We start from the raw sequence: 26,347 nt of genomic DNA, 5'->3' as shown, positions 1-26,347 counted from the left end.
ATGTGAGTACAGTCACAGGTAATACAGAGGCGAAATTGCCACCTAACCAGCACCCTGATTGGACAGTGTGATCTCACTAAAAGAGCAGGAATCAGGAAGTGCTGGAGGGTGTGTGGTGTAATGGGGCGGTCTCCTGCAGCCTGAGTCCTTCCCACTTCTCAGGGGGCAACAATCTCTTTGCTTCCCGTGCACTCAGCACTGAACTGCAGTTTCCTGACTCTCTCTGCTGACCAGGAAGCTGCATGGAGGCCCCTGGGAGAAGTGACCTGCTGAGGAAGCTGAAAGCCCTGCGCAAGGAGGAGTTGGAGGGGTTCAAGGATAAGCTGAGTGAAGTCCTGCTGGAGAGGGGATCTGAGCCCATCCCCGTAACACCAGCTGACCCAGCAGCCCTAACCGACCTGCTGCTCAGACACTGCAGAGGGGATTCAAAAGTGGTTCTGAAAGTCCTGGAAGATGTTGAAGCCAGACTCCGGAAAGGTAAATCGAGAGCTGACTCGATTGCTCTTCACTTGAGTTACAACACATGCACATACATCTTTTACAGGGTTTGCTGATAGGCCCCCTGTGGGCCCAGGTGCAGTGGTTTATGGGCAAGCATCCCAGACAGACATGCCAAACCCACACAAAAAAAATGCAGAAATTTGGCTTGTTTTTGGCTTAATTGGCTGGTGAGTTGCTTGTTAGCTGGTTTTTGGCTTGTAACTTGTTGCTTGTGGCTTCTTCTTTTTTGATTGGCTCCCAGCAAGCAGGAGCAAGGGGGGGAGAGAGTCGGGGTGCACAGTGGGCCCACCCCAGTCTCAGACTGCACCCTGGGGAGATCTAGTCACATAGAGTGTTGGGGTTCTTAGGGATTGGCTTGTTTTGGCCTTGTTTTGAAATGGGATTAGCTTGATTTTTGGCTTATTGTGAAAGTCGGGGTGCTTATTTACCGCGTGAAAGTTGACACCTGTGATCCCAGAGTGCCCTGGGCCTGGCTGATTTTTTTTTGCATGGCCTTATGGGAGAACTTGTCTGCGCAAGGGCAGAGAGTGGGAGAGCTGTAGATGGAAAGGTCAAATGAGTAACAGCTCCCATGATCCAGCCTTCTTCTGCCTGTTCCAGAATTCCACTTTCCCATGCTGCTTGTGAGTATGGGTGCTGCCCAAACCCTGATGGAGATTGGGGGCGGGGCAGTTATGCTGGGCCCTGGACAGACATGCTGAGAGACAGTCCCTGCCCCAGAGAATTTCCTATCTAAACAGACAGGGCAGACAATGGGAGGTTAATAATGGGGATCAGAGGCCCAGACAGTCAGTGACTTTCCCCAAATGTCACATGGGTCTGTGGCCAAACTGCAAATGTAACTCAGATTTCGTGGGCCCTTTGCTAGTTCCTTAACCACAAAACCAGCCTGCTGTCCTATCAGGATAGGGGCCCTGCATGCAGGGTGGATTTGATTTAAATCAAATTGATTTAAATCACTAGTCAGGAAGACTCCATTTAATCATGGCTTTCTACACAAAAGTGCATTCTGGTTGGTTGTTATACCCTTAATACATATTCTTCACAACTCAGAGGTAGGTGTATTTTTCATTTTTAGAAGGTACACACTGTACATTTTTTAAGTGATTTATTTTGAAAACTTTTCAGATGAGTTTTACAGCCATATGAGAAAATGAATGATTGTTTGGTTATTTCATTTACCAAAGGTAATTGAAGCAGATATTTATGAAGTCATTGGGAGGTGAACTATCTCCAATTCAACAGGTTAATCAATATTTGGAGGATTTTTTTGCCATACTGTATTAGGAGGAGAACACCACCAGACAGGCATTTAAATTGTTTTATTTAACTAAAACAACAAAGTTAAGTATTCTGGATTTTTTTCTTCAACAGCAGACATAATATTTTAACAAAACAAGCATATGCCCCTCGCTTCTCACATTTCTCTCCAGACTTCTTCTCCTTGTCCAGATCTATTCCGCCCCTAACAATCTTCTATTTGTTGAACTTTTTGAAACTTTGCACTTTTAGAGAGAGGTAAGGGATTGACTCTGTGTTTACAAATTTGCAGAGGGACAATAGAGTTGAGGTCTGTTATTTCTCACCTCTATATTTATTTATTTAAAAACATTTTTGCCATTAACAAGCATGTTACCCCTGGAGACACAAATCCACAGTTTGAGAACTACAAAACTAAGCATCTCTGACGGTATCTTCCAGACTGAGCACTGAGTCCCAGTGGGTAGATAGAAAGAGTAACCTAAATAATCTGTACAGAAGCCTGTGGAACCCCATAAGATTGGTTCCCTAATCTATGAACTATTGGAACTCATTTACAAAACTTTTCTAAAACATTATATGAATATATTGTCTCATACTATAGAATTAGAATTTATAATCCCTATTCCATGATAAGATACATTATAGCTCAAAGATATTTCAATTAAAACTATCTTTAGATAGGTTTTTTTCCTCAAAAAGCATTTTATCAAAAAAATCCGATTTTTTTAAATTTTATTTTTTTAAAATCATTGATTTTTATCCACCCTGCTTGCATGTATAGGAGTATTTCCTTTTTTGTAGCAAATGTTATACAAGTGAGATTTCAGTTCTCAGTGGCTGACACTCTAACTCTCATTTTGCTCAGTCCTTATTCAGACGAATCCGAGTGGAACTTAGTAAAGGGAAGCTACTGGTCTAGTGGATTGTGGGGGCTGAGGGTCAATGGAACTTGAGTATAGCCTGCCAAAATTATATGACCACAGTGAGCTGTAGCTCACGAAATCTTATGCTCAAATAAATTTGTTAGTCTCTAAGGTGCCACAAGTACTCCTTTTCTTTTTGCAGATGTTTTAAAGATTCCTTCCTTTAGCTCATTCCTCCTTATCTTAAGCTTTTGTTTCCTTTTGCTCTTAAAGCCTGAAGTGCCCCGTCTTGCTTTGTGTTGTAATTGACACCTCTTGCTCAGGTGACAGATGAAGTGAGCTGTAGCTCACGAAAGCTTATGCTCAAATAAATTTGTTAGTCTCTAAGGTGCCCCAAGTCCTCCTTTTCTTTTTGAGAAATTATCTGCTGTATCATCATCAGCAGTGTAAACAGCTATTATCCATGTGAATGGAAAACTGATTTGACAGCACCAGGCAGCAAGGAAGTTTCCCTTCTTTCTCCTTGCAGAGCCTTGGAAACATAACTGATATAAACCAACTACTAGGGGCAGACTTGATCTAGTGTTATTCCTAAAGATCTCAGGTTATTCTGGTCCTGTGTGGAAAAATAGTTTTTTTTTGGGTGGGGGGGAGGTTGCTGAAAAATTCTGAAAAATTGGGGCTGGGGCATTCCTTTTGCATCAAACTGAAAATTTTATACATTAATGGCAACCCCAAAAATGTAAAAATGTTCATTTTAGGTTTGTTGTGACTTGAAACTTTGTTTCACTTTTGGCTGTTTTAAAGAGTTTTTTGATTGCTTAAAAAAAAAAATTAAAGGACGCCTGGAAACAAAAAGTTTTGTTTTGAAGTGAAAAATCAAAATGCTTCCAATATGTCAATGTGAAATATTTCAGATTTTTTTGGAGTTTCTTTTTAAAGGTTTTTTTTCTAAATGAACAAGTCAGCCAAACTGACACCAATTCACAGAACATTTTGGTGTGGCCTGAAGCTGAATATATATATATATTTTTGGGGGGGTCGACAAAAAGTCATATGAAAATTTTTTGTCCATCTCTAGTCCTGGCCTGTTTTTACCTTTCAAGTTCACTCTCTCCTAAGTCTCTCCCACAGCTTCCAGCCACCCACAACAAGCGCGGAAGCCGTCCACTTGCACTAAAGCAGGAGATTCAGGTGAGTTGTGCTGAGCACATGAAAATCTGGCCCTGTGGTCTGTTGTATCTCTTTATCCCAAGCTCATGGTGGAGCTACCTGAGTATCTTACAGAGCTGTGTGTCTGTCATGTAATGCTAATCTTTGGCTGTCTCCCTCTCTGTCTGTCTGGGTGTCAGTGCAGGGGCTAGAAGAGCGTCACTCCAGGGTTACAGAGTAGCAGCTGTGTTAATCTGTATCCGCGAAAAGAAAAGGAGTACTTGTGGCACCTTAGAGGCGAACAAATTTATTAACTGTATGCATCTGATGAAGTGAGCTGTAGCTCACGAAAGCTTATGCGCTAATAATTTCGTTCATCTCTAAGGTGCCACAAGTCCTCCTTTTCTTACTCCAGGGTTAGTGCGCTCTCCTCTGATCTGGGAAGCCAACTCTCTAGTACCTCTCCATGGAGAACTCCTCTTCTCTCTCTTATCTTTAGGACCAAAGAGCCACTTCACGCATTCAGGCGATGAGATTCCCCCTGGTGAAGGAGGGACGCTAGCATCTGGTGAGTTGAGAATCGCTCAGGGTGATGGCAGGGGCCCTGGGGGAAATTCACTGCTGTGATGGACCGTGACAGCCTCAGGGGTTTGGGCCTGTTTGATTTTTCCCCTCAGGGAGGGGCCACGTGGGGGTTGTTGCCTGATTTTAGGAGGTTAATATTATTAATTTGGATAGTATGGGTTATAGGCTCGCTAATCAATCTGATCAGAAGATAACAAGGTTCTTGTCCCAGAATCTGGCTACACAGAATATGCACAGGACCCTCGGGGGCATGACAGGACGCTCACACCGAGACCAATATAGTCTTAAAGACTTTTACTGAGATAAAAAGGAATTATAATCAAATAGTAATCAAATGGTAAAATAATCAGAGTTACAAATGCGATACTATTATTTTAAATATACATATGATATTATATACTATAAAGTTTTTGATTAATATACTCACACCCTTCCTGGATGACCTGGTTATAAGAGACCAAGGACCAGCCTCGCCTTGGGTTCCTCAGTTCTTTTGAGTGGGAGGTGCAGATCTTAGCTACACCTTCTTCTAAGAGCTATTGAAGCTGACTTAGAATTTCACTTAACTAACAGACTAATAAACTAAGAAAGATGCCTGAAGCTTAGATTCGTAGACACTTAGATTATATTAGATAATGGTGTATTGTAGCATGGTGTGTCATCCCTTTTATAGGACATGGGTGCTTGAGCCCTCCTATGTCCAAACTTAGTTTCCTCACCCACCAAAATGTTGGGGTACACTTACTCCGTAGGCTGGTATGTGTGTACGTATTGATGACATTTACGTACATATTAATGACATTAGATCATTCATACCTTTGTTATTTTTGTTCTGGTTATTTTGGTTCTTTCCTTGTGGTGTACCTGTTTACAGAGGGCATGAACTTCGGAAAGCCCCTATGCCCCCAGCTTCAACGCATCCGTTATCTATCTAAGTTAAAGGTCTCTGCCATATATGGACCTTATGCTTTAACTTATCACTATCTATCTAGGTGAAAGCATACATATGTCTGGGACCTAACTTTGCCTTCGCATAACATATAGGGTATGGCCTGTAGGTCCCTTGTGTTACAGCCAAACTACTTTAATATAAATCTATAAACTTATTATAATAAAACAAACAATCAAAACCATAAGAAAGGAGATACAGGCAAGCAAGGTAGCCTTATAGGCTACAGGGTTGATAGAGGAAAGCAAAACCTGGGGTTGGCTTCCTGGAGTAGGTGCTAATTTTCATTCCCCTTTTCCTTCCAAAACATGCAACTTAAAGAGCATTTCAGTGTTGGGTGGATGATCTCTGTGTGGAATGGCTGCTGTGCCCCACCCCAGAGGTGGCTACATTTCAGTGTATGGGTGAATAATATTTTCTGCATGCACAAGGGTCATAGTTCCTGCACATATCCATATAGACAGGCCTCATCTGGAATACTGTTTTACTGCGTGTTCGCTTTCTTTTTTCTTACTGTAACAGGTTGGTGAGAGGCCCTCACAGGAAATAAACACTTCAGGCCAGCTTCTGATCTCCGTTACCCCAGTGTAAATCTGGCTTTGGCTCCAGTGAGATCAAGATAGTTATTCTGGATTTACACCAGGATAAGTGAGATCAGAAGCTGCCCCAACCTCATTAATTTCAGCCAAGTCCCTCTGGATCTACACCAGGGTTGCTGAGATCAGAATGTCTCCCTAACCCCATTGACTTCAGTGGGGTGGCTCCAGATTTAGCCAGATTCATAATGCCTTTATATAAATCAATGGTGTGGCCTCATCGGAGTTACTTTGTGCAGTCCTGGGCACCCCATCTCCAAAGGGATATTGCAGGAGTAGAGGGGGGTCATAGGAGGGTGATAACAATGATCAGGGAGCTGGGAAAACTCTCCTGTGGAGAGAGATTGAAAAGACTGGGATTGTTACATTAGAAAGGAATTGAATAAGAGGGGACATGATACAAATATGTAAAATAATGAAGGGCATGGAGAAGAGAGATCAGGAGCTTCAGTTCTCCTCTCCTCCTAACACAAGAACAAGGGGCCATTCGATGACATTGGAAGGTGGCCAATTCAAAACCGATTAAATGAAATCCTTTCCATATAAGGTGTAATTAGCCGGTGGAACTTACTGCCACAGGAAGTCACTGAGGCCAAGAATTTAACAAGATTCAAGAAGGGATTCAAGATCTATTCATATGGATCACAAGAATATCCCGAGTTAGCATAATTCCTAATGATATAGATTTTGCAGGGGATATTGAGCCTCCTGCTTCAGGGTTTAAGCCAGTCTCTATTAGAGACCAGGATGAGACCTATGTGGGAGACAGATTATCCAACATCTGCGACTACAGGGTTCCTACACCTGCCTCCAAAGCACCTGATGCTGGCCACTGCCAGAGGACACTAGGCTAGACGGATCCTGTGTTCCTACCTGTGAGAAGTACTCTGGGCCAAAAGGTGCTAGGGACCTGCGTTAGATATTCATATTGATTTATTCATACTGTAATTCCACACTCCCCAGCGATTGCCTTCATGAAGAGGCATCTTTCCTTCACTGGCTCCAAGGCGGAAGCTGCAGGTGAGTGAGTCTGAAATTGACCGGGCGAAGTGGGGTAATTTGAGGGGCCTGAGTGGATAGAATCCAGACACTGCCTTGGCCTGCTGCTTGGACCATCCGCACAATGTCCCCCTTTAGCCGCGCTGGATTTAATCTGTTGATTGCTGGCACCGTCATCAGGCTGCCTTTCTTCCCTGCACTGATTGGCTGTTGGTTCCAATCTCTCCCTCATGGTCTCTTCCCCTCCACACCTGCTCCTCACCAGGGATGAAAGTAACTTAAAGGACTTACCGGTACTCCGGAGTCCTGAGCAGGGGGGGCGTGGCCTCAACCGGAAGAGGCGGGGCCGGGCCCTTTAAATCAAGATTTAAAGGCCTCGGGGCTCCGGCTGTGGCTGGGAGCCCTGGGGCCTTTAAATCACCCCCAGAGCTACCAGCTGCAGAGGCGCCTGGGAGCTCAGGGGCGATTTAAAGGGCCCCGGGCTGTGGCCACTGCTACCGCAGCGGAGCTCCGGGCCCTTTAAATCACCGCCGGAGCCCTGCCGCCGCTACCCCAGGGGCTCCAGCAGCGCTTTAAAGGGCCAGGGGTTCTGGCTGCTGCAGGAAGCCCCGGGCCCTTTAAAGCGCCAGCTTGGGGAAGCTGGTCAGGTCCCGTCACGGCATATTGGCTCTTGACTGGTATGCCGGACCGGACCGGACCAGCTTACTTTCACCTCTGCTCCTCACACCCTCCTCCATCACCCTCTCCCCTGTCCTCTTTCCCTTTGTCTCTTTGTTTAGCTAATCTCTACCTACATTTTTATTTTATTTTTTTAAAATTTTTAATATCCTCCAGGCTGCAGAACCTGCCTCTGCTCTGGTCTCATTTGCTTTTCACCAAACCCAAAAAACCCCAATGGCACTTAAAAAATAATCCCCTGGAGAATGTGTTACTTGAAATAATATCTCCCCGTGTGCTGCAGGAAAACAAAGCAGGAAGGAGGATCCCACTGGGGACAGCTGGGGAACGGACAAATGCAAACTGTGTCCCAGGGAGGAGGTAAGGGATTAGGTGTAATTTTTTCCCCTTGCTCATTGTCCGTCAGTCTCTTTCCCTTCTCTGTGGTTTCTGGCTGTGATTTCACCCTCGGAGCTGAGACAGGGGTATTCTAACACCTCCACTGTTTAGATCAGAGAAAGTTTATTTAGGCGGGATTGTGCCTGGTGGGCCAGTCAGGTGATGGCAAATGGAGGAATCGGAAACTATTTAAGGATATGTCTTCAAGGCAGAAATTCTTAATTACTGTTATTTATTAGGTGTATTACGGTAGCCCGTAGGAGCCGGGGTTATGAACCAGGACCCCATTGTGCTGGACTCTGTATGTTATTTATTAGGTGTATTACGGTAGAGCTCCAGACGTGGACCACAGAACAAAGAGCGTTCAACTCGGGTTAAAATAGCAGTGTAGATACGGCCACTCAGCTTTAGATTCAGATCAGCAGCTCACGTTCAACCCTGGCTGCCCTGTAGGCTTCAACGCGAAGTACTAACCTGATTTAAAAGCCGAGATACTGTGTGTTTGCTGCTGTTTTTACCTGTTGGCTAACTCAAGTTAATACAACACCTTGTCTTTGCAAGGAAGACGTGTTCCCCGTGTGCCTTTGTCAGTGTCTGTCCGTTGGGGTACGTCTACACAGCAGCTGGGCGGTGTGATTCTCAGCTCGGGTGGACGGACGCATACTGGCTCTGCTTCAGCTCATGCCCCAAAATGGTCATGTGGCCGCGGAGCTTGGGCGAGATTGTATTCGGGCTAGCCTGAGCCACCAGCTGTGTTGCCACAGCGTTACTTTTAGGCCCCCGCTGCTGTGTAGACTTAGCCTGAGTCTGTAATATCATAGATTCATAGATTTTTTTTTTAAGGCCAGAGAGGACCATTATGATCATCTAGTCTGACCTCCTGCATAACCCAGGCCAGAGACCCTAACCCAGTAATTCCTGCATCAAGCCCATAACTTCTGTTTGCACTAGAGTGTAGCTTTTAGAAGACATCCAGTCTTGAAGGAAAGATAGCAGTTGATGGAGAATTCACCGCACCCCCTAGGTCAGTAGTTATTCCAGTGGCCTTACGTATAGTCTGAATTTGTCCAGCTTCAGGTTCCAGCCACTGGATCTCATTGTGCCTTTGTCTGCTAGATGATCAGAATGTAGACTGGGGAGAGCGGGGTTGGAAACCCGCTCTCCCCTTCAAGCACGTCTAAAGGGATCATGTCAGTTGCATTTATTAAATGCTGGGTTTCAAATCTCTCTCATAATGCATCATCAGAATGGGCAGTGCACACACCATTTCCCTTCATCTTTTGGTGTCTGCTGTGCTATTTGTAACAGAGCCTGTTTATACATCAGGAGTCTGGCCAAATGCAGGTCAGAGGCCTAATCAGTTGTTTACATGCAGCTCTTCTTAGCTTCAGTGGGAGATATTCATGTAACTAAGGGAATAGCTGAGCCCTGGATTGAATGATTGAATCGATCGGGAGTAGTCCCATCTCTCCTGGCAGAGGTGTTTAGCTCACCCACCTCAGTGCAGCCGGTAGCTTAGAGAGACGATTCATGACTCTACAGAACCTCTCTTCCTGCAATCCAGAGTGTGATCACACCTGACAGTTGTCAGAGAGGATCCCACCTCAACTAGCTAAAGATAACCAGGCATCGTAGTTGTGACCTGGGGCATCTTGGTCACCTGGGAAGCATCCGACCGTGGAGCTGTAATTCAGCTGATCACTGAGTCCTCTCTGCCAAATGCACTGCAAGGGTCCCAGGCCACAGCAACAGCTCCCAGCTGAATACTAGGCTACAGCAGACAAGATTCCCTCCTCACAAGAGCTCTGAAGTGGGAAATCCCCAGTGATGCTGAGTTAATGCCAGTTCCTGTGTTTTAGGATCCTCCAGAAGAAATACACCCTGAGACTGTTCGGGGCACAGATGGGAACCAGGAGATGTACAGGTGAGGACTGGGGCTGGGAGGTTGAAGTCACCCCCTCTGCAGGCGTCTCTGTCTGTGTGCACAGGCCAGCTCCTATCGCACCTGAGACCTTCTCCACACTAGAGAATTTCACAATAAAATTCTCACTGGCGCTAAACCCCATTTATTTGCCCCCACGGGAACGGTGACCTAGACAAGGTTCTTCTGGCTTTCGGTGTGTTAATTAAATAAGCAGTGAAATTATCGAGGGATACGTGGCAATAACCACAGGAATGGTGACCGTGATTGTGAAAGGCTCAGGCAGATTAGAGAGGCTACAAAGGCAGAAAACGCAATAATAATGGGGGATTTCAACCACCCCCTTACTGACTGGGTACGTCACCTCAGCACAGGAGGCTGAGATAAAATTTCTAGACCCCGTAAATGACTGCTTCGTGGGACTGACCGGGGAAGAGGCAATTCTTGATTTAGTCCTAAGTGGCGCACAGGATGTGGTCCAAGAGGCTAATATAGCTGAGCTGCTCGGTAATAGCAACCATAATATAATTATGTAATTAAATTTAACATCCTTGTAGGGGGAGAAATGCCAGAGAAACCCACCACGCTAGCAGTTAACTTCAAAAAGGGGAACTACACAAAAATGAGGAAGCCCGTTAAATTAAAAGGAATAAGGGTAAAATGCCTACAAGTTGCATGGAGACTATGTTAAAAACACAATAATAGAGGCTCAAACTAAATGTATACCCCCAAATAATAAAAATAAAAAAACCCAAAAGAAAGAAACAAACAAAACCCAGAGGACCAAAAATGCCACCATTTGTAAACAGCAGAGTAAAAGTGATGGTTAGAGGCAAAAAGGCATCCTTTAAAATCTGGAAGTTAAATCCTTCTGAGGAAACTAAAAAGTCTGGCAAGTCAAGTGTAAAAGTATAATAAAGCAGGCCAAGAAAGTTTTTGTGTCCTTAGCTAGTTGCTCTTCAAATTCTAACAACAAAATTGTTTTTAAGTACGTCAGAAGCAGGAATCCTGCCAAACCGTCAGTGGGGTCCCTGGATGACCGAGGTGCTAAAAGAGCACTCAAGGAAGACAAGGCTGTTGCAGAGAAGCTAAATGAATTCTTTGCATCGGTTGTTACTACGGAGGATGTGGGGGAGGCACTCACCTCACAGCTGTTCTTTTTGGGTGACAAATCTGAAATACCGTCCCAAATTGATGTGTCAATAGAAGAGGGTTTAGAACAAACTGAAATCTAAAGCAGTATTAAGTCATTGGGACCAGGCTGTATTCATGCAAGAGTTCTGAAGGAACTCAAATATGAAACTGCAAAACTACTAACTGTGATATGTAATCTATCGCCAAAATCTGCGTCTACCAGAGGATAGCTAATGTAACACCTACTTCTAAAAAAAAAGGCTCCAGAGGTGATCCTGGCAATTACAGGCTGGTAAGCCTAACTTCAGTACCAGGCAAATTGATTGAAACTATAGTAAAGAGCAGAATTATCAGATACATAGATGAACATGATATGTTGGGGAAGAGTCAACATGGCGAATCACGCCTCACCAATCAGTTAGAATTCTTTGAGGGTGTCAACAAGCACGTGGACAAGGATGATCCAGTCAATATAGTGTTCTGGGACTTTCAGAAAACCTTAGACAAGGTCTCTCACCAAAAGCTCTTGAGCAAATTAAGAAGTCATGGGATAACAGGGAAAGAGCTTTCATGGATCAGTAACTGGTTAAAAGACGGGAAACAAAGAGTAGGAATAAATGATCAGTTTTTGCAATGGAGAGATAAATAGTGGGGTTCCACAAGGATCTGTACTGGGTCCTGTACTGTTTAGTATATTCATAAATGATCTGGAAAAGGGGGGGTGAACAGTGAGGTGGCAAAATTTGCAGATGATACAAAATTACTTCAGATAAGTCCAAAGAGGACTGTGAAGTTACAAAGGGATCTCACTTGACTGGGTGACAAAATGAGAGATGAAATTCAATGTTGATAAGTGCAAAGCAATGCACATTGGAAAACATAATCCCAGCAATACATACAAAATGAAGGGGTCTAAATCAGCTGTTACCACTCAAGAAAGAGATCTTGAAGTCAGTGTGTGTAGTTCCCTGAAAACATCTGCTCAGTGTGCTATGGCAGTCAAAAAAGCTAACCGAATGGTAGTAACCATTGGGAAAGGAATAGATAATAAAACAGAAAATATCACAATGCCACTATATAAATCCATGGTAGGCCCACACCTTGAATATTGCGTGCAGTTCTTGTTGCATCATGTCAAAAAAGATATATTAGAATTCAAAAGGGTATGGAAAAGGGCTACGAAATGATGAGGAGTTTGGAACAGTTTCCATATGAGGAGAGATTAAGAAGACTAGGCTTGTTCACCTTAGAAAAGAGATGACTAAGTGGGGATAGAATAGATGTCTGTAAAATCCTGAATGGTGTGGTGAAAGTGTTATTTACCCCTTTACATAACACAAGAACCAAGCGTCACTCAATGAAAGTGATAGGCAGCAGGTTTCAAACAAACAAAAGGAAACTTCTTCACACAAGGCACAGTCAACCTGTGGAACTTGTTGCCAGGGGATGTTGTGAAGCCCAAAAGTATAACTGGGGTAAAAAAAAAATCAGATAATTTTGTGGAGGATAGGTCTGTCAATGGCTATTAGCCAGGAGAGTCAGGGACACAGCCCTGCTCTGAATGTCCCTAAACTCCAACTGCCCAAAGCGGGGACTGGGTGATGGAATGGATCATTTGCAATTGCCCTGTTCTGTTCAGTGCCTCTGGTACAGGTCACTGTCAGAAGACAGGATGCTAGGCTAGATGGACCATTGGTCTGGCCCAGAATGTCCGTTCTTATCTTCTTGTAGTGGTTCCTCCTTGTCAACCTCGGAGGGAGGCCACTCCGCCTTGCTACGCCACCTAGTGGCCGATAGCCAGTTGACAAGGGATTAGTGTGGGAAGGGTCAGCAAAGAGTCTAGGGCCCTGGCTCCTTTGGCAGAGCAGCAGAGCGGGCAGCCTTTTAGCCCAGCTCCCTGGCTGGGGCAGACAGCAAACAATCAGGCTCAAGCCCTCTGGGTGGAGCAGAGCAGTAGCAATCTACAGTGAACACAGACAAGCCATCCGGCCTAAATTGAGTCGGCTGCCACTCCGGGGGTGGGGTTGGCAGTAGGGGGACCCGGGCCCACTCCACTCCACCGGGTCCCAGTCCAGCACCCTACCAGTGGCGAGGGGTCCCTCCAGTGGGTCAGCGGGGGTCCTACTGAAACCTACTGACTGTGGTTTCAGCAACACAACCAGACTAATGTCTGGTTTCAGAGTAGCAGCCGTGTTAGTCTGTATCCGCAAAAAGAAGAGGACGACGTGTGGCACCTTAGAGACTAACAAATTTATCTGATCATAAGCTTTCCGATGAAGTGAGCTGTAGCTCACGAAAGCTTATGCTCTAATAAATTTCTTAGTCTCTAAGGTGCCACAAGTCCTCCTTTTCTTTTTGCAGACTAATGTCTGGTTTCCCTGGGCTACTTCCTACCCCTCCCTGTTCGTAGGGCTCAATTGCTTGCAGGTCCTCAGTCTCCTTGGGGTACTCGGCAGCCGGCAGTTCCGGCGGCTCCTGGGGTTATTCCTCCGGTGGCAGTCCTGGCGGCTCCTCAGGGTATTCGGCCGACGGCAGCCACCGCAGTTTTCCCTCCCTCAGCGTCCTGCTTCAAGGGCAGGGGTTGGCACAGCTTGGTCCCTGGTCCCGGGCCCAGCAGCAAGTCCGACTCCTTCCCTGGCTCCGGCCAACTGAGCTGGAGGCCCCGGTTCTTATGCTTCCTGTTCTGCCCCTCTGTTTCTGGCATGAGGAGCCGGCCCGGCCTGGCTCTGCCCACCAGAGGGTGGGGAGTGGTTCCCCCCGTCAGCCTTGGAGGGAGGCCACTCCGCCTCGCTACAGTTCTTATGACAGCAACCGAGTTAATCCAGGAAACGTGGGCTGGTTCCATCTGTTCTTTTATTTTTTCCCTCCCCGCACTGTGCAGGGTTCACCTCCCCGGGGCAGGCTTGTTCCGTTGCTCTGAAACCGAACTGGGGTTTGAGGCGAGGGCAGCCGTTACTGTCCAATACAGATACGGCTTCTGGGATCAGCATCTGAGTGTGTGGAGCACTCCTAAATGGATGATCGCTGGCCCTCTGTTCAGCATCCAGGCAGAACCGGCCGGGGCCGTGGCAGCCATTCACCTCCCGCACTTCCTGTGTCTCAGAGGTACGGTAGCCAAGGGCAATAACTGGACTTGACACCTTGACTGAGAACTGGGAGGTGGAGCCCAAACCATGTGCCCCAGACAGAACTGTTCGCCTCCCTCTTCTCATGTGTTTCAGAGGCAAGGTAGGAAAGTAATAATTGTAATCCCAATCATACCTATCGCAAATATAGGTGTATTAATATTAATTGGCCATTTCTCACAACTAGAGCGGGGCAAAATTCTGTGCATTATCCTTTGTAGATTTGGCAACACCAAAAAGTTTCACTAATCTTTGTCCCGCCCCCCCCCCCCCGAATTATTGTTTTTTTTGTGGTGGGGGGAGCCCAAAACAAAAAATTATGAAAAAAATTGAAATGATTTATTTTAACATTTTTGAAAATAATTTTTTTCTGGTTTTTCGTGTGGGTTTTTTTTTTTGTTTCCAAATTTCCTTTCATTTTATTTTTAAAAGTTCAAATCCTTTAAAAATGGTCAAAACTGAAACAAAATGTTTCATTCCATCTGAAACAATTTTTTTTTTCAAAATTCAAATTTCAAATTCAAAATTCCAACAAACTAAAATATATGTTTTTCGCCCACCTTTAATCACAATGCATAATCGCTATCATGACGAGGGTCACAGTTGTAACCCTACTATCAGAAATATTACTGCAATCCCAATGGCTATGTTAATCATATTTACAACCATAGTTGCAGTCCTAATCAATCACAATTATAATCAAATAATAATTTTTACTTGAATTTTAATCACACCCATAATTATAATCTTAACTGAAACAACAGCTGTAATCAGAATTTTAGTAATTATTGCAATCTGAATGGAAATGACAGCTATAATTACAATTATAGTCATTGCCACAATCTTAATTGAAATTTCAGTCCTGATCACTGTCACAATTGCTGTCTGAATCAGGATTGTATTGATTGTTACAATTTTAATTTTTATTGTAACCTATTTACACTGATGGCAACAAATTTGACTAGTACCATAGTTGTGATCATGATCATGAATGTGGTACTGGGCACTATTAATACAGGGCTTTTCATCCATAGATCTTTGAGTCATTTACCAAGGCAGATTGGAGTAGAAATGACTGGACTGTGAGTTTTGATTTAGCCCTGGGAGTGTAGATTCTACAGGGCTCTTCTCCCATTTCAGGGATCTGTACATACGGACCATGCTACACTGGACAGCAGCTGCTTGGCTGTCCAGGAGTAAATACAAACCCAGGCTAGCAGGAACTAAGGGAGCAGGCTGGGAGCTCCCAGGGAGCGGGGTCAGACTGAGCAGAGGGAAGGGGGGACATTTGGCGCCAGCATCAGAATCCAAGCAGCCCCCAGAGCTGCTTCCGTAGAGGGGGCAGGAATAGGTGTTTGCAGAACTCAGGTGGATACGTGGCCTCTCTGACAGCAAGAAATCACAACAAGCTAATGGAGCATCATTTGCTTTGTGTCCTATTGACAGGGGCTGACACCTCCCGGATGCAAATCGCCCATTTCATCGAGGAGGGGATGACCCTGGAGAAGCCAATGCAAGTGAGGCCGTTCCATGCTGTGCTGGAGAACCCCAGCTTCTCCCTGTATGGAGTGGTCTGGGGGAATCGCTCCAAACCACCAATTCTGATCCACTCCATTGTGCTGCTCTACTGGGCACTCAAGATGGCAAAGACGACTCTTCACCTCTACATCATCCCTAACGACCACTCCCGGTTCAAGGTAACTGAGAATCAGCTACAACCTACAAGCGGTGTGAGCCACCCTGTAGCAGAGAGCATGCAATAATTCACAAGGCATGCAGCTGGTGTGATAGCTGTGCACTGAAATATGTTTCTAAAGACCAATTTCTGCCACTGTGCATTTCACTCCAACAATTCCCTGCTCTAACCCTAGTGTGCTGGCTGACCTTGGGCAAGTCACTTCCCCACTCTGTGCCTCAATTTCCCTTTATTTTTAAAATGGGGATCATGATGTAGACTTCCCTGTGTAATGCACTTTGAGATCTACTGATGAAAACCATTATATAAGAGTTAGGTATTATTATTAATAATATTTTGTTACGTCACCCAGAAAATGACCTAACAGATTAACAGTGAAAAAATATAAGTTACTTATGCACCTTCTGTTTTGGTCCCAGATTTATTGTGTTCAGATAACCTTAAACTAGACACTTCAAACTTGGCTTGTTCTGTAGATCTCACTGAGACCGAAACATCAAGCCGATTTTGAAATAAACCAGTTCAGGAGCTTTAAAAATGATAACTGTCTAATGGCAAATGATGATGAAAAATTAATAAACGTGGACTTCTGGGTTGGTGTTCTTGTTTCAGCAGCCTGGGTTATCCAGAAGTTCTTGCTGATCCTTTGTAGTATAATCTTATAGGTTCAGAAACGGAGTCCCAGGCATGGTGGAACTTCTGCGTGGACTGTGAGGCTGCTGCTATCCTCATGGAGAATCTGGAGCTGTACGTTGGCTATGTCTACCTTTCCATGTCCTACTACTTTGATAGTCATGAAGTGGTCTCGAGGCCCACAGCCCAGTTCTTGAAGAAGCAGTCCCATGAGCAGGGGGAGCATGCAGAAAAGTTCCTGAAATGCCAGAACAACCAATTGTGCTTCAAGCCATCAAGAAGCCAGAGCAGGGTGAGTGGGGGAAGAGAGTGGAGGCCCTTCATGGTTCGCTGCAGCTGGAGAAGTCTGGGAACAGGTCCTGCTACTCCTCAGTGTCTGAATACCCGGATGAGCAAGTAAAGATTATCAGGCGTCAGGGAGACAATCTCATCAACCTGTTGTCAGGCTTCCTGGGAGTACCCTGGTTTGTGAGGCATCTCACTACAATGTGCCCTTAGCATGAGGAAGTCTTGTCTGTGCCTGCCAGGGTCAGCTCCCCAACTCCACGAGCAACACAAGCACTGCCTTTCAGGCCTACATGGGCCACACGCTCTCTCTGCAGGTTAGCTATAGGCACACTCCACCCTTCGAGCCCTCCAAGCATTCTCCTGGAATGTCCGGCCCCTGTTCCAATGAACACTTGCAGTATTCAGATTTGCTGCTCCCAAAGAAGCAGTACGCACCAGCTTACCAGTTCCACCTCAGATCACCGCTCCACTTGATGCACGGCGCTGAGATATGTTCATAGTGAAAACGAGTACAAATTTATTTAGCAAAGTAGAGAGATTTGAGAAGTATCAAGTAAAAGTAATGGAGACAAATGGTTACATGTGAAGCAAAATCATCACCTGCCTTCTAGAGCCTAGACTTAATTAACAAGATACTTTGCTGTCCATTGAAGTTTAGCTCACCCAAAGTCTTCGCAGCATTCTCCTGCCAGTTTGGCTGTGACCCTGCTTTTATACGACCAAACACCCTGACCATTCCCCTCCTCAGTGAAGGATCCATGCTGTACCTCTGTACCCCTCTTTATACCCCCAAAATCTGTTGTCTTTACTCGTAAACAGTCTACCCCCCCCAGCTGTTTTTGTTTTTCCCCTCAGCTTTCCCCTCTTGCTGTATTTGCAATTTCTGATTAACATCAGGCTCAGTAATGCAAATAGGCCTCCACTGTGAAGCCGACTAGCCAGAGAGAGAGAGAGAAACCTGACATGAGTATGTTTATTACCTTCTGGTGACCTGCCTTAACTCGTGTACCTTAAGAAGAGAACTTTCAGTACAGATGCTTAATTCCTGAAGCATTGTCCATGCATACATTGCCTGACGATTATGATGACCAATGGGCTTCTGGCTCTTGGTAAACTAAATAGGCATACATCTGACCCAGGGGATTCCTGGAAAACTCTATGCACCTGCTGTGTCTTCTGCCAGTTGGCACCAAGAGGTTCCCAGGTCACACTTGGGAGTGTTCCAGAATGGCATGGAAGAGCACCCGTTTGGCAAGCACATACTGGAGGAGAGCAGCTGGTCTCTCCGTTAGGAAGTTTTGTCCATCGCAGAGACTATGACACACCAGTAAGCTCTTGTTCCTCTGCATATGGTTTGCTGAGAAAATGATGATCTGCAGTGGGAAATTTCTGATCAGAAAAAGAGGTGTGCCCTGGGGTGGCTGGCCCTTTAAGAGGAGATGGATCTCAGCCCCATCTGTGACACTGTTAGCGCCTCTCCCCAAATGGGGAAAATGAAGATCCTCATGATGTGGGTCATGTGACTCAATTAGGCCTCTGGTGTAGGTAAGGTAGTGGCATGGGAGTGAACCAGAGGTTTGTCTGCTGGTGTCTCCAAGCCACAGAGAAGACCAGCCCAGGGAGCGTTTTGGATCTTTTCCTGGGGGCAGCAAAGACTCTAGCTAAAAAGGGCTGGAAGCGGCTGCGCCATGAAGAGCAGAGTTGGGTCTGTAATGTGTAAATGTTTAAGCGTGAGGGTATCTAACCCCTGGGACAACTTACCAAGGGCTGTAGTGGATTCTTTCTCACTGGATGGAGAGGGTGATGTTTATCTAAAAGATCTGCTCTCGGTCAAACAGTGTAGTTGTAGCCGTGTTGGTCCCAGGATACTGGAGAGACCAGGCGGATGAGGTCATATCTCTTGTCCAGTAAAAGATATTACCTCACCCACCTTGTCTGCTCTAGTTCAAACAGGAATGATTTTAGGGCAGTTCTGTGTATTGCAGGCCACAGGAGGTCAGACTAGATGGTCAAAGTGATCCCTTGTGGCCTTGGAAGGTATGAATCTGTGCAGTAAACCAGCTCCAAGCAGGGGTGTTAGTGGCCATGAGAAAGCAGCAGTGGAGTTCTTGAAGAGAGGGAATCATAGAATATCAAGGTTGGAAGGGACCTCAGGAGGTCATCTAGTCCAACCCCTGCTCAAAGCAGGACCAATCCCCAATTTTTGCCCCAGATCCCTAAATGGCCCCCTCAAGGATTGAACTCACAACCCTGGGTTTAGCAGGCCAATGCTCAAACCACTGAGCTATCCCTCTCCCCCGAACTGAAGGTGGGGTGCCTACAGGGCCACCCCGTGCCATGAAGGCATGTTCTGGGGGTGGTGTCCCTGTTACAAGGGGAAATGAGCTCCTTGGGACAGGGATTGTCTTTGTACAGCACCTGGCACAATGGGGTCCTGGCCCATGATTGGGGTTCCTGGGTGCTACAATAATACAAATAATTAATCCTAATAATATATGAAATTAATGGATGGAAACTATTCGCCCAGTTCATTATAAAACTAACCTTTCCCCGAGAGGAGTCTGCCCTCTTAATGCAAGATACAGCTTTTCTCGGTGTTAGTAACAAAGACCCTTCTTTCGGAGGGCAGCTGTGTGGGAGGGAAAAGGGAACTTGGCAGCCGCTGTTGTGTTTTCTCTGTGTAGCTCCAATAAAGGATGGTGCTTGTATGTTACAGGCCGTTGATGACTATGAAAAGAAGTGCCCATCAAGGCTGGTGTCGACATCTCTTCAGACCCATAAGCCCCTGACCTTTGATTCTCATTATGTTGTGTCCAGTCAATCAAACATAGAGGTGACACCCAAGGTAAGTGAGATGATCCTCTTTTCTTCCATAGAGGCCGGAAAAACATCCTGGTTCTCTGTCCTGATGGGGAGTGGTTAGAGCGGAGGACTGGGCGTTAAAACTCTTGGATTTTGTTCCTGCCCCTAATAGGGGATTATGTTATAACGAGTCAGAACAGGGGGCGCTGTGAGTCAGGACTCCCATGTAGTCCCAGCTGTTGATGATAATTTGTCTAGTCAATTGCTTGACCAGGCTTGGTTCATTATTTCGCGATGAAATATACTCAAGAGACTAAATAAACCACGTCAATCAGGCTTATTAGTATGGTACAGGGAAAAGGCTCTGTACGACCCCAGTCTTCGAGGAGCCGGTCTGCGCAGCGATGTTACATTCACCTGACACGGAAGATGTGCTCCTCAAAGTTACACATTTCAGCTGGTATTGTTTATATGATCTGACAGGCTACACATCTCTTTAGAGTTCACTAAAGTCCAACCCATCAGTTTGTTCCAGTCCCCTAACTTCTTTTGTTCCTTCCTTTTCTTGGTTTTGGATAGCATTCCAGGTACTGGTCGGTAAAGGTCCTTCCCTAGCTTGTATTAAGACATAAAACAAGGGTATCTTGATCCTGAGAAGTTTCCTATCTGTTTGTGCCAAATGCTTACTTCAGCTACTGCAAGGTGTTATGGGACACGTAGCATAAGTGAACGCGATTATGGTATAGACCAGTTTAGGCTACATCACTGTTGCAATATTTGTGCTTAATGTTATTGGTGCGTAATGCATACTAATATATATGGTATGGATAATACATATTATTATGATTTTTTTTATGCTAGCCAGCATTTATTAGTCAACACCGCTCTGGAAGAGGAGTGAGGCCTACTGTTTAGAGCAGGGGAGCCTGGGAGTCAGGACTCCTGGCTTCTTTCCCCAGCCCAGGGGGGAGTAGGGTCTATGGGGTTACAGCAGGGGCCCTGGGAGCCCAGACTTGTGGGTTCTATTGTCAGCTGTGGAAGAGGAGTGGGGTCTAGTGGGTTAGAGAAGGAGATTTGGACTCAGGACCTCTGGGTTCTATTCCCAGCTCTGCCATTGTCTGCTGTGTGGACTTTGTGCCTCAGTTTCCCCAAACACAGGACTGGCTGGAGAATGTTTTTGCAATTTAAAAATCTTCTTTGGCCTGCTCTAACAAACATACCTTATCCCCTTTCTGAGCCTTGCTGGCTCAAGAGGGGGTTGCCCTGAATGCAATTCATTTGTTTTCAATCAGGAGCTGGAGTTTTGTAACATCCAAGCAGAGTGTCTGCAGTCGTTTATGGAAATCTACACCAAGGACATTCAGGGGGGACTGGAGTTCAGCTTGGTAGAGAAAATCAACAAGGGGCCCATCTGGGAGGCACATGTGAGACCAGGTAGGCTCAGCTCAGCAAGAGATCATGGCAAGGGGAGAGGTTTGTGCCTGGTGCCCCAATCTACTTCTGCTGATGGCTAGTTCAAAACCTTGGAATAGGATCTTAGTTTTTCACCTTCCTCTGTAGCATGGGTCACGGGTCACTTGCTGCAAGAGTCTCTGCACTTTGAAGTCTTTAAACCATGATTTGAGGACTTCAATAGCTCAGACATAGGTTAGGGGTTTGTTACAGGAGTAGGTGGGTGAGATTCTGTGGCCTGCGTTGTGCAGGAGGTCAGACTAGACCAGGGGTCTTAAACACGCGGCCCTTGGGGTTATTTTCTGAGGCCCGCCAGCTCCCCGTGGCACCTCCGACTCCCCAGCCCCCTGCCTCAGGTTCCCCGTTCCCGGCCAATGGAAGCTTTGGGGGAGGTGCCTGGAGGAGCGGCCAGGGCAACACACAGATCCCTGTGCCCCCGCCCCTCCCTCAGGTCCCGGCCACTTCCCAGAGCGGCGTGGGGCAGGGCAGGCAGGCGGGAGCCTGCCCCGCCCCTGGTGCACGCCGGGCCAGACCCGCCCCCTGAACCCGTCCTGCAGCCAAACCCCCTGCCCTGAGCCCCCTGTTGCACCCCGTACACCTCCTGCACCCCGACCCCCTGCCCTGAGCCCCCTGCCTCACCCTGCACCCCTCCTGCACCCCCTGGGGTCAGGGAGGGGACGGAGTTGGGGTGGGGATTTCAGGGAAGGGGTTGGAATGGGGGCAGGGAAGGGGTGGGAAGAGGCGGGGCAGGGGCGGGGCCTCACGGAAGGGGTGGAGTGGGGGCAGGGCTGGGGCAGCGGGCGGGTGGGGGTGGTCAGTGGTGCGGCCCTTGGGCCAATGTACTCGTCCTCATGTGGCCCTCATGGTCCTTTGAGACCCCTGGACTAGATGATCATAATGGTCCCTTCTGAACTTAAAGTCTATGATTCTATGATTCTTTGGATCCATCTCCTGTCTGACTTCCCATTTCTCTCTCTCTCTCCCAGAGGATGTGACGCTTTCTGTGTCATCTGCCCAAACTCAAACAGGTCAGTAGAAATGTACTCCGGCTCCAGTACCTATGGCCATTTCTTCCCGCAGACAGAGCCCTCCAGTGAGAAGCCCAGAAAATGGAGCGTTAAACCCCATCTAGTCCATGGGTTGTGTGGCATAAATGTGCAGCTGCTAAACAGCTGTCAAGATCCACAAGAGAGGTGGCTACACTTCAGCGCTGGAAGAGGCATCTCTGCCCAGCGCTGCTATGTGGCTACCAACTGTTGCACCCCACTCTAGAAATGGCTGCATGTTAGCACTGGGTGAGAGGTCCCTCTATATCTAGCTGCAAGACTAAATACGGTGACATTCATTTGGGAAATGTAAGATTATTAAAAGACAGCATGATAAACCTCAGTTCCTTCTCTCTCTCCCCTTCCTCATCCTCATCTAGATGAGCATTTTGTCAGCCAGCACCGAGAACAGTTGATCCAGCGAGTGATGGCAGTGGATAGCATCCTGGATTCATTGTATGGCCCCGTTCTGGACCTGGAGCAAATCCAGAGCATCAGAGCAGAGAGATCCAGCGTGGAGAAGATGAGGAAGCTGTACGAGCTAGTGCCTAAATGGGACAAGGACTGCAAGGACCGGCTCTACCAGGCACTGAAGGAGAAGCACAGACCTCTAGTGGAAGAGCTTGAGGGGATATAGATTGTCCCTTGGGGGCAGCAACCTTCTAGTGCGGGGACAGGATGTGGTTGAAGATCTCCTCCCAATTCCAAATGACCAGCCCAACAGCCAGAGTCCATCACCCGACTGACTCTGTTACGGGTTAAGGTCCTCTGCTTCTTAACACACCCAGCTTACTGTGCTAAGGTGAATATTTGTCTCGTGATGAGAACAGCTAGGGTGTGGAAGTTGGGATTCCTGGATAGCATTCCCGGCTCTGGAAGGCGAGTGGGGTTTAATGTTTGGTGAGGGGGCAGGGCTGGGAGTCAGGTTGCCTGGGTTCTATTTCCTGAGCCGAACTCAGGGGAGTGAATTCCAAAGTCAAGGTTCCCCCGTGGAAAATGCTCTGCTGGCTACTCACTTATTTAGTCTCCACTTCTTCAGTTGTCTGGTCTGCTGTACTTCGGAGTTGCCTTTGAGACTTTACGGGGCTCTGCGTAAGCAAAAGTATCCACCCGAACAGATCCAACTACCAAAGAGCTCAAGTGCCTTCACTGACCGCAGGGGAATGTATAGAAATGATATTAAATCTTTCCTGTGGGGTGGGTGTGCTGAGAATCAGACCCCCAGTTTGGGGAGATTAAAGTCTTCTAAGGTCCCCAGTTATTTCCAGTGGTCTGTAGCTAAGGAAATGTGAATGAGCCATTTCTGATGCCACCTTTGCTGCTGTCAACTAGAATGACTAGTACTTTGCATCGACCCTCCCAGCTGGAATATCAGTACTTTGCACTGACTGAACACCTGGAATCCAAGGGACTCCCTGTGCTTTTGCAGTTTTGCATCCAGAGAGTGGAAAACCCGATCTATGTAAGCGCCAAGGGGGTCTGAATTGATTGAACAAACTTTCCAGACAACAAGCCTCTCTCTCAAAGGTGTCACATTAGCACTGGGGGACTGGAGGCCTCATGGTACTGCAAATAGAGTAGAGTGAATAATGGATTTTCTGGCTTGGGGGCTGAACCAAAAAATCCAAACAAAAAAAAAAAAACCTGTTCGATTTGAACAGAAAACAGTTTCTTTCCTTCTGTTGTTGAATCGAAAATAATTATTTTAGAAGCGGCCGAAACATTATGAGTCAACGCGAAACCATTTTTGTTTGTTTTAGTCTATTCGGCTATTTCAGGTGTTTTCCATGTTGGTTTTGAATTGGTCAAATTTGAAATCAGAACACCTGTTTCTGATTCAAAAAGTCTAATCAATTTTTTTTCCAACCAAAACTATTCATCGAATTTGACGGGAGTATAGGGCTTTTCTTCACATGGCCAATAATCTCTCTCACCTGAGCAATCACACTGACATCAACTGCTCATTTTTTCCAACTTCCACATTCTTGGAAGGCAAAAGTTGGGCACCCTGGAGCATCAACAATCTCAACACCATCCTTAGCAGTATATATTTGTCTGGTGAAATCAATGCCTGGGCTGGATGGCATGTAGTGAATGAGATGGGAATTTCATGGATCATCAACGTTAAGGCCAGGAGAGACCATTGTGATCATGTAGTCTGACTATTGTGTTCACAGGCTGGTGGTTTGACTCTGGTGACAGAGGTAGGAAGAAGTATAAGGTCCATTGTTTTCAATGAATGGCTTATGTAGGATTGTGTTCTACTCCAGTGAAAAGTGCTATCCCAGCTCCTCCAGGAACTAAAATCAGTGGTTGTTGATTAAGGCAAGCCAGCCAGGTTGTAACCCCACCCACAAGGTTCCACCTCGCAGGGGAGGCTTACAAGTACTGGTTCAATTAGATTCTCCGGAGACCAACAGATAAAGAAAGGCTTTTGGATAAATAGCCTGAGTTTAAACAGACTCAGGGCCTTCTTCCTGATCCAGCAAACAGACAGGACCTTCTGTCCAAGCCAGACTCCAGTCCTTGCAGAAAGGTTGGAAGGGCTTGATCTGCTAGGGCCCCATAAAACAGATGGGTGGCCTCTGGTAAACTTTTAGTGTGTGTGTAGGTTCTTGTATTGTTTTGATATGTTTTCTCTGTAATGTTTTCACCTTAAGAATAAATGTGCTCGCTCAGAAAGAGCGGTGTGATAACATAACTGCGGGCAATGCATGGGCGTAGCCTCTGGAGAGATAGCAAAGCATGGACACTGGCCTTTTAAGCAGTGTGCTTGCTGGGAATAGCCTGAACACCCTGATCAGGGTGGGGTGATGGTGGGCGGGGGGAGGGAGACATGGGTCTCTGCTGAAAAGAGATGATGGTGGGGGCCTAGAGTGGATGCCCTTGGTGGACCATGAGGGGGTAGCAGAGGTGCAGGTGCCCTGAACTGTAACAGGGGATTTAGGATTATCTCAGGTATCATCTGGTACCATCTTGGTGATTCTGGCTTCCATAGTACAGATGGCACTGGTGCAGATCACCATGGTGCCCGCAATCTTGGTACCACCCACTCCCATACTGATAAACAACAGGGCCAATCTTGTTAATGCATAGAGCTCCAGGAGAGGACCTTGCCACCTGGGATCTCTCTCTTCAGTGCTGGAGGCCCCTCTATTCACTTCTACTAAAGTACTCCCATCGGTACTGACCCGAATACCTTCTTCTCTGCCAGCGTTGCAAAGAACTCACTCCATTCAGGCTCCACGTTCTCCTACAGGGACAGCTCCACCGTTCCATGAGGAATATTCCTTTCCCTTCATGTTGTCTCCCTTGTGCACGGGAGGAGCTCCCCATAGACACTCACAAACCTACGTCATTATCCTCCTTCAAAACCCTCCTTAAAACTCTCCTTTGCCATGATGCTTACATAAAACTTGGCAGCGGCTAGGCTGCTGTGCTCCAGTTGCTCCCCATAACGCTTTCCAGTATTCCTCCAGGATTGTTTCCTTGTACTTCCCCATCTGTCTGTCGGTATCCACCTGTTTGTCTCTTGTCTTGTACTTTAGATCACAAGCTCTTTGGGGGCAGGGACTGTCTTTCTGTTCTGTTTGTAAAGCAATGGGCCATGACTGGGGCTATCAGACAGTGCGGTAATACAAACAGTAAATTATGATCCGAATGTCCACACTTTGCCTCTCAGTCTGGCTTCTCAGACGTACTCCCAAAATGTTGACTCCCTGTCTAATGCCCCTTTTCTTGGGATGGTGGGCCCAGATACTCTAGGCCCCCAGAGCAGTGCTGACCCCCCAAGTCCCCCAGTAGTTTAAGCTAGGTCAGAAGAGACCATGGGATCATATAGTCAGATTTTTTTAGAAAAAACATCCAATCTTATTTTAAGAGTGGAGAATCCACCATGCTAGTTGGTAAATTGTTCCAATGGCTAATTATTCTCAATGTTTAAAATGTACACCTTATTTCCTTCTGAATTTGTCTAGTTTCAGCTTCCAGCCATTGGATCATGTTAGACTTTTCTCTGCTAGATTGAAGAGCCCGTTATTAAATATTTGTTACCTATGTGGGTGTGACGGGTTCGGTCACAGAGACCCCCTTGGGACTGTCAGCTGATGTGCTGAAACTACCTCTGAGCCCATTTTCCCTGTCAGCTTGGGACTCCAGAACCCTGTCTTGTGGAGCCAGACATGCAAGCCTGCTGCAACACAGACTCAGGGTCTGGGCCATGCCCCCAAAGCTGCAGACTTTAACTAAAACAACTCAGCAGGTTACCCATCTCCAGCACCCAGACA

The 26,347-nt window shown here is 46.4% G+C and overlaps 1 protein-coding gene across 1 annotated transcript; it reads left to right on the top strand.

The window, feature by feature from the left end:
- The first annotated feature begins 204 nt into the window (after positions 1-204).
- Positions 205-24,730, top strand: LOC141988546 (NACHT, LRR and PYD domains-containing protein 1-like). The gene is made up of 12 exons (XM_074954351.1): positions 205-477; positions 3,762-3,821; positions 4,279-4,347; positions 6,873-6,929; positions 7,870-7,946; positions 9,824-9,888; positions 13,901-14,124; positions 15,591-15,841; positions 19,478-19,606; positions 20,856-20,997; positions 22,002-22,043; positions 22,442-24,730. The coding sequence occupies exons 1-12, from the start codon at positions 243-245 to the stop codon at positions 22,696-22,698; spliced, it is 1,608 nt and encodes a 535-aa protein (XP_074810452.1). The 5' UTR covers positions 205-242; the 3' UTR covers positions 22,699-24,730.
- Positions 24,731-26,347: the final 1,617 nt, after the last annotated feature.

Source organism: Natator depressus, chromosome 6, assembly GCF_965152275.1.
Source record: "Natator depressus isolate rNatDep1 chromosome 6, rNatDep2.hap1, whole genome shotgun sequence".
Taxonomy (NCBI): domain Eukaryota; kingdom Metazoa; phylum Chordata; order Testudines; family Cheloniidae; genus Natator; species Natator depressus.
This window is presented reverse-complemented; position numbering and strand designations above follow the sequence as displayed.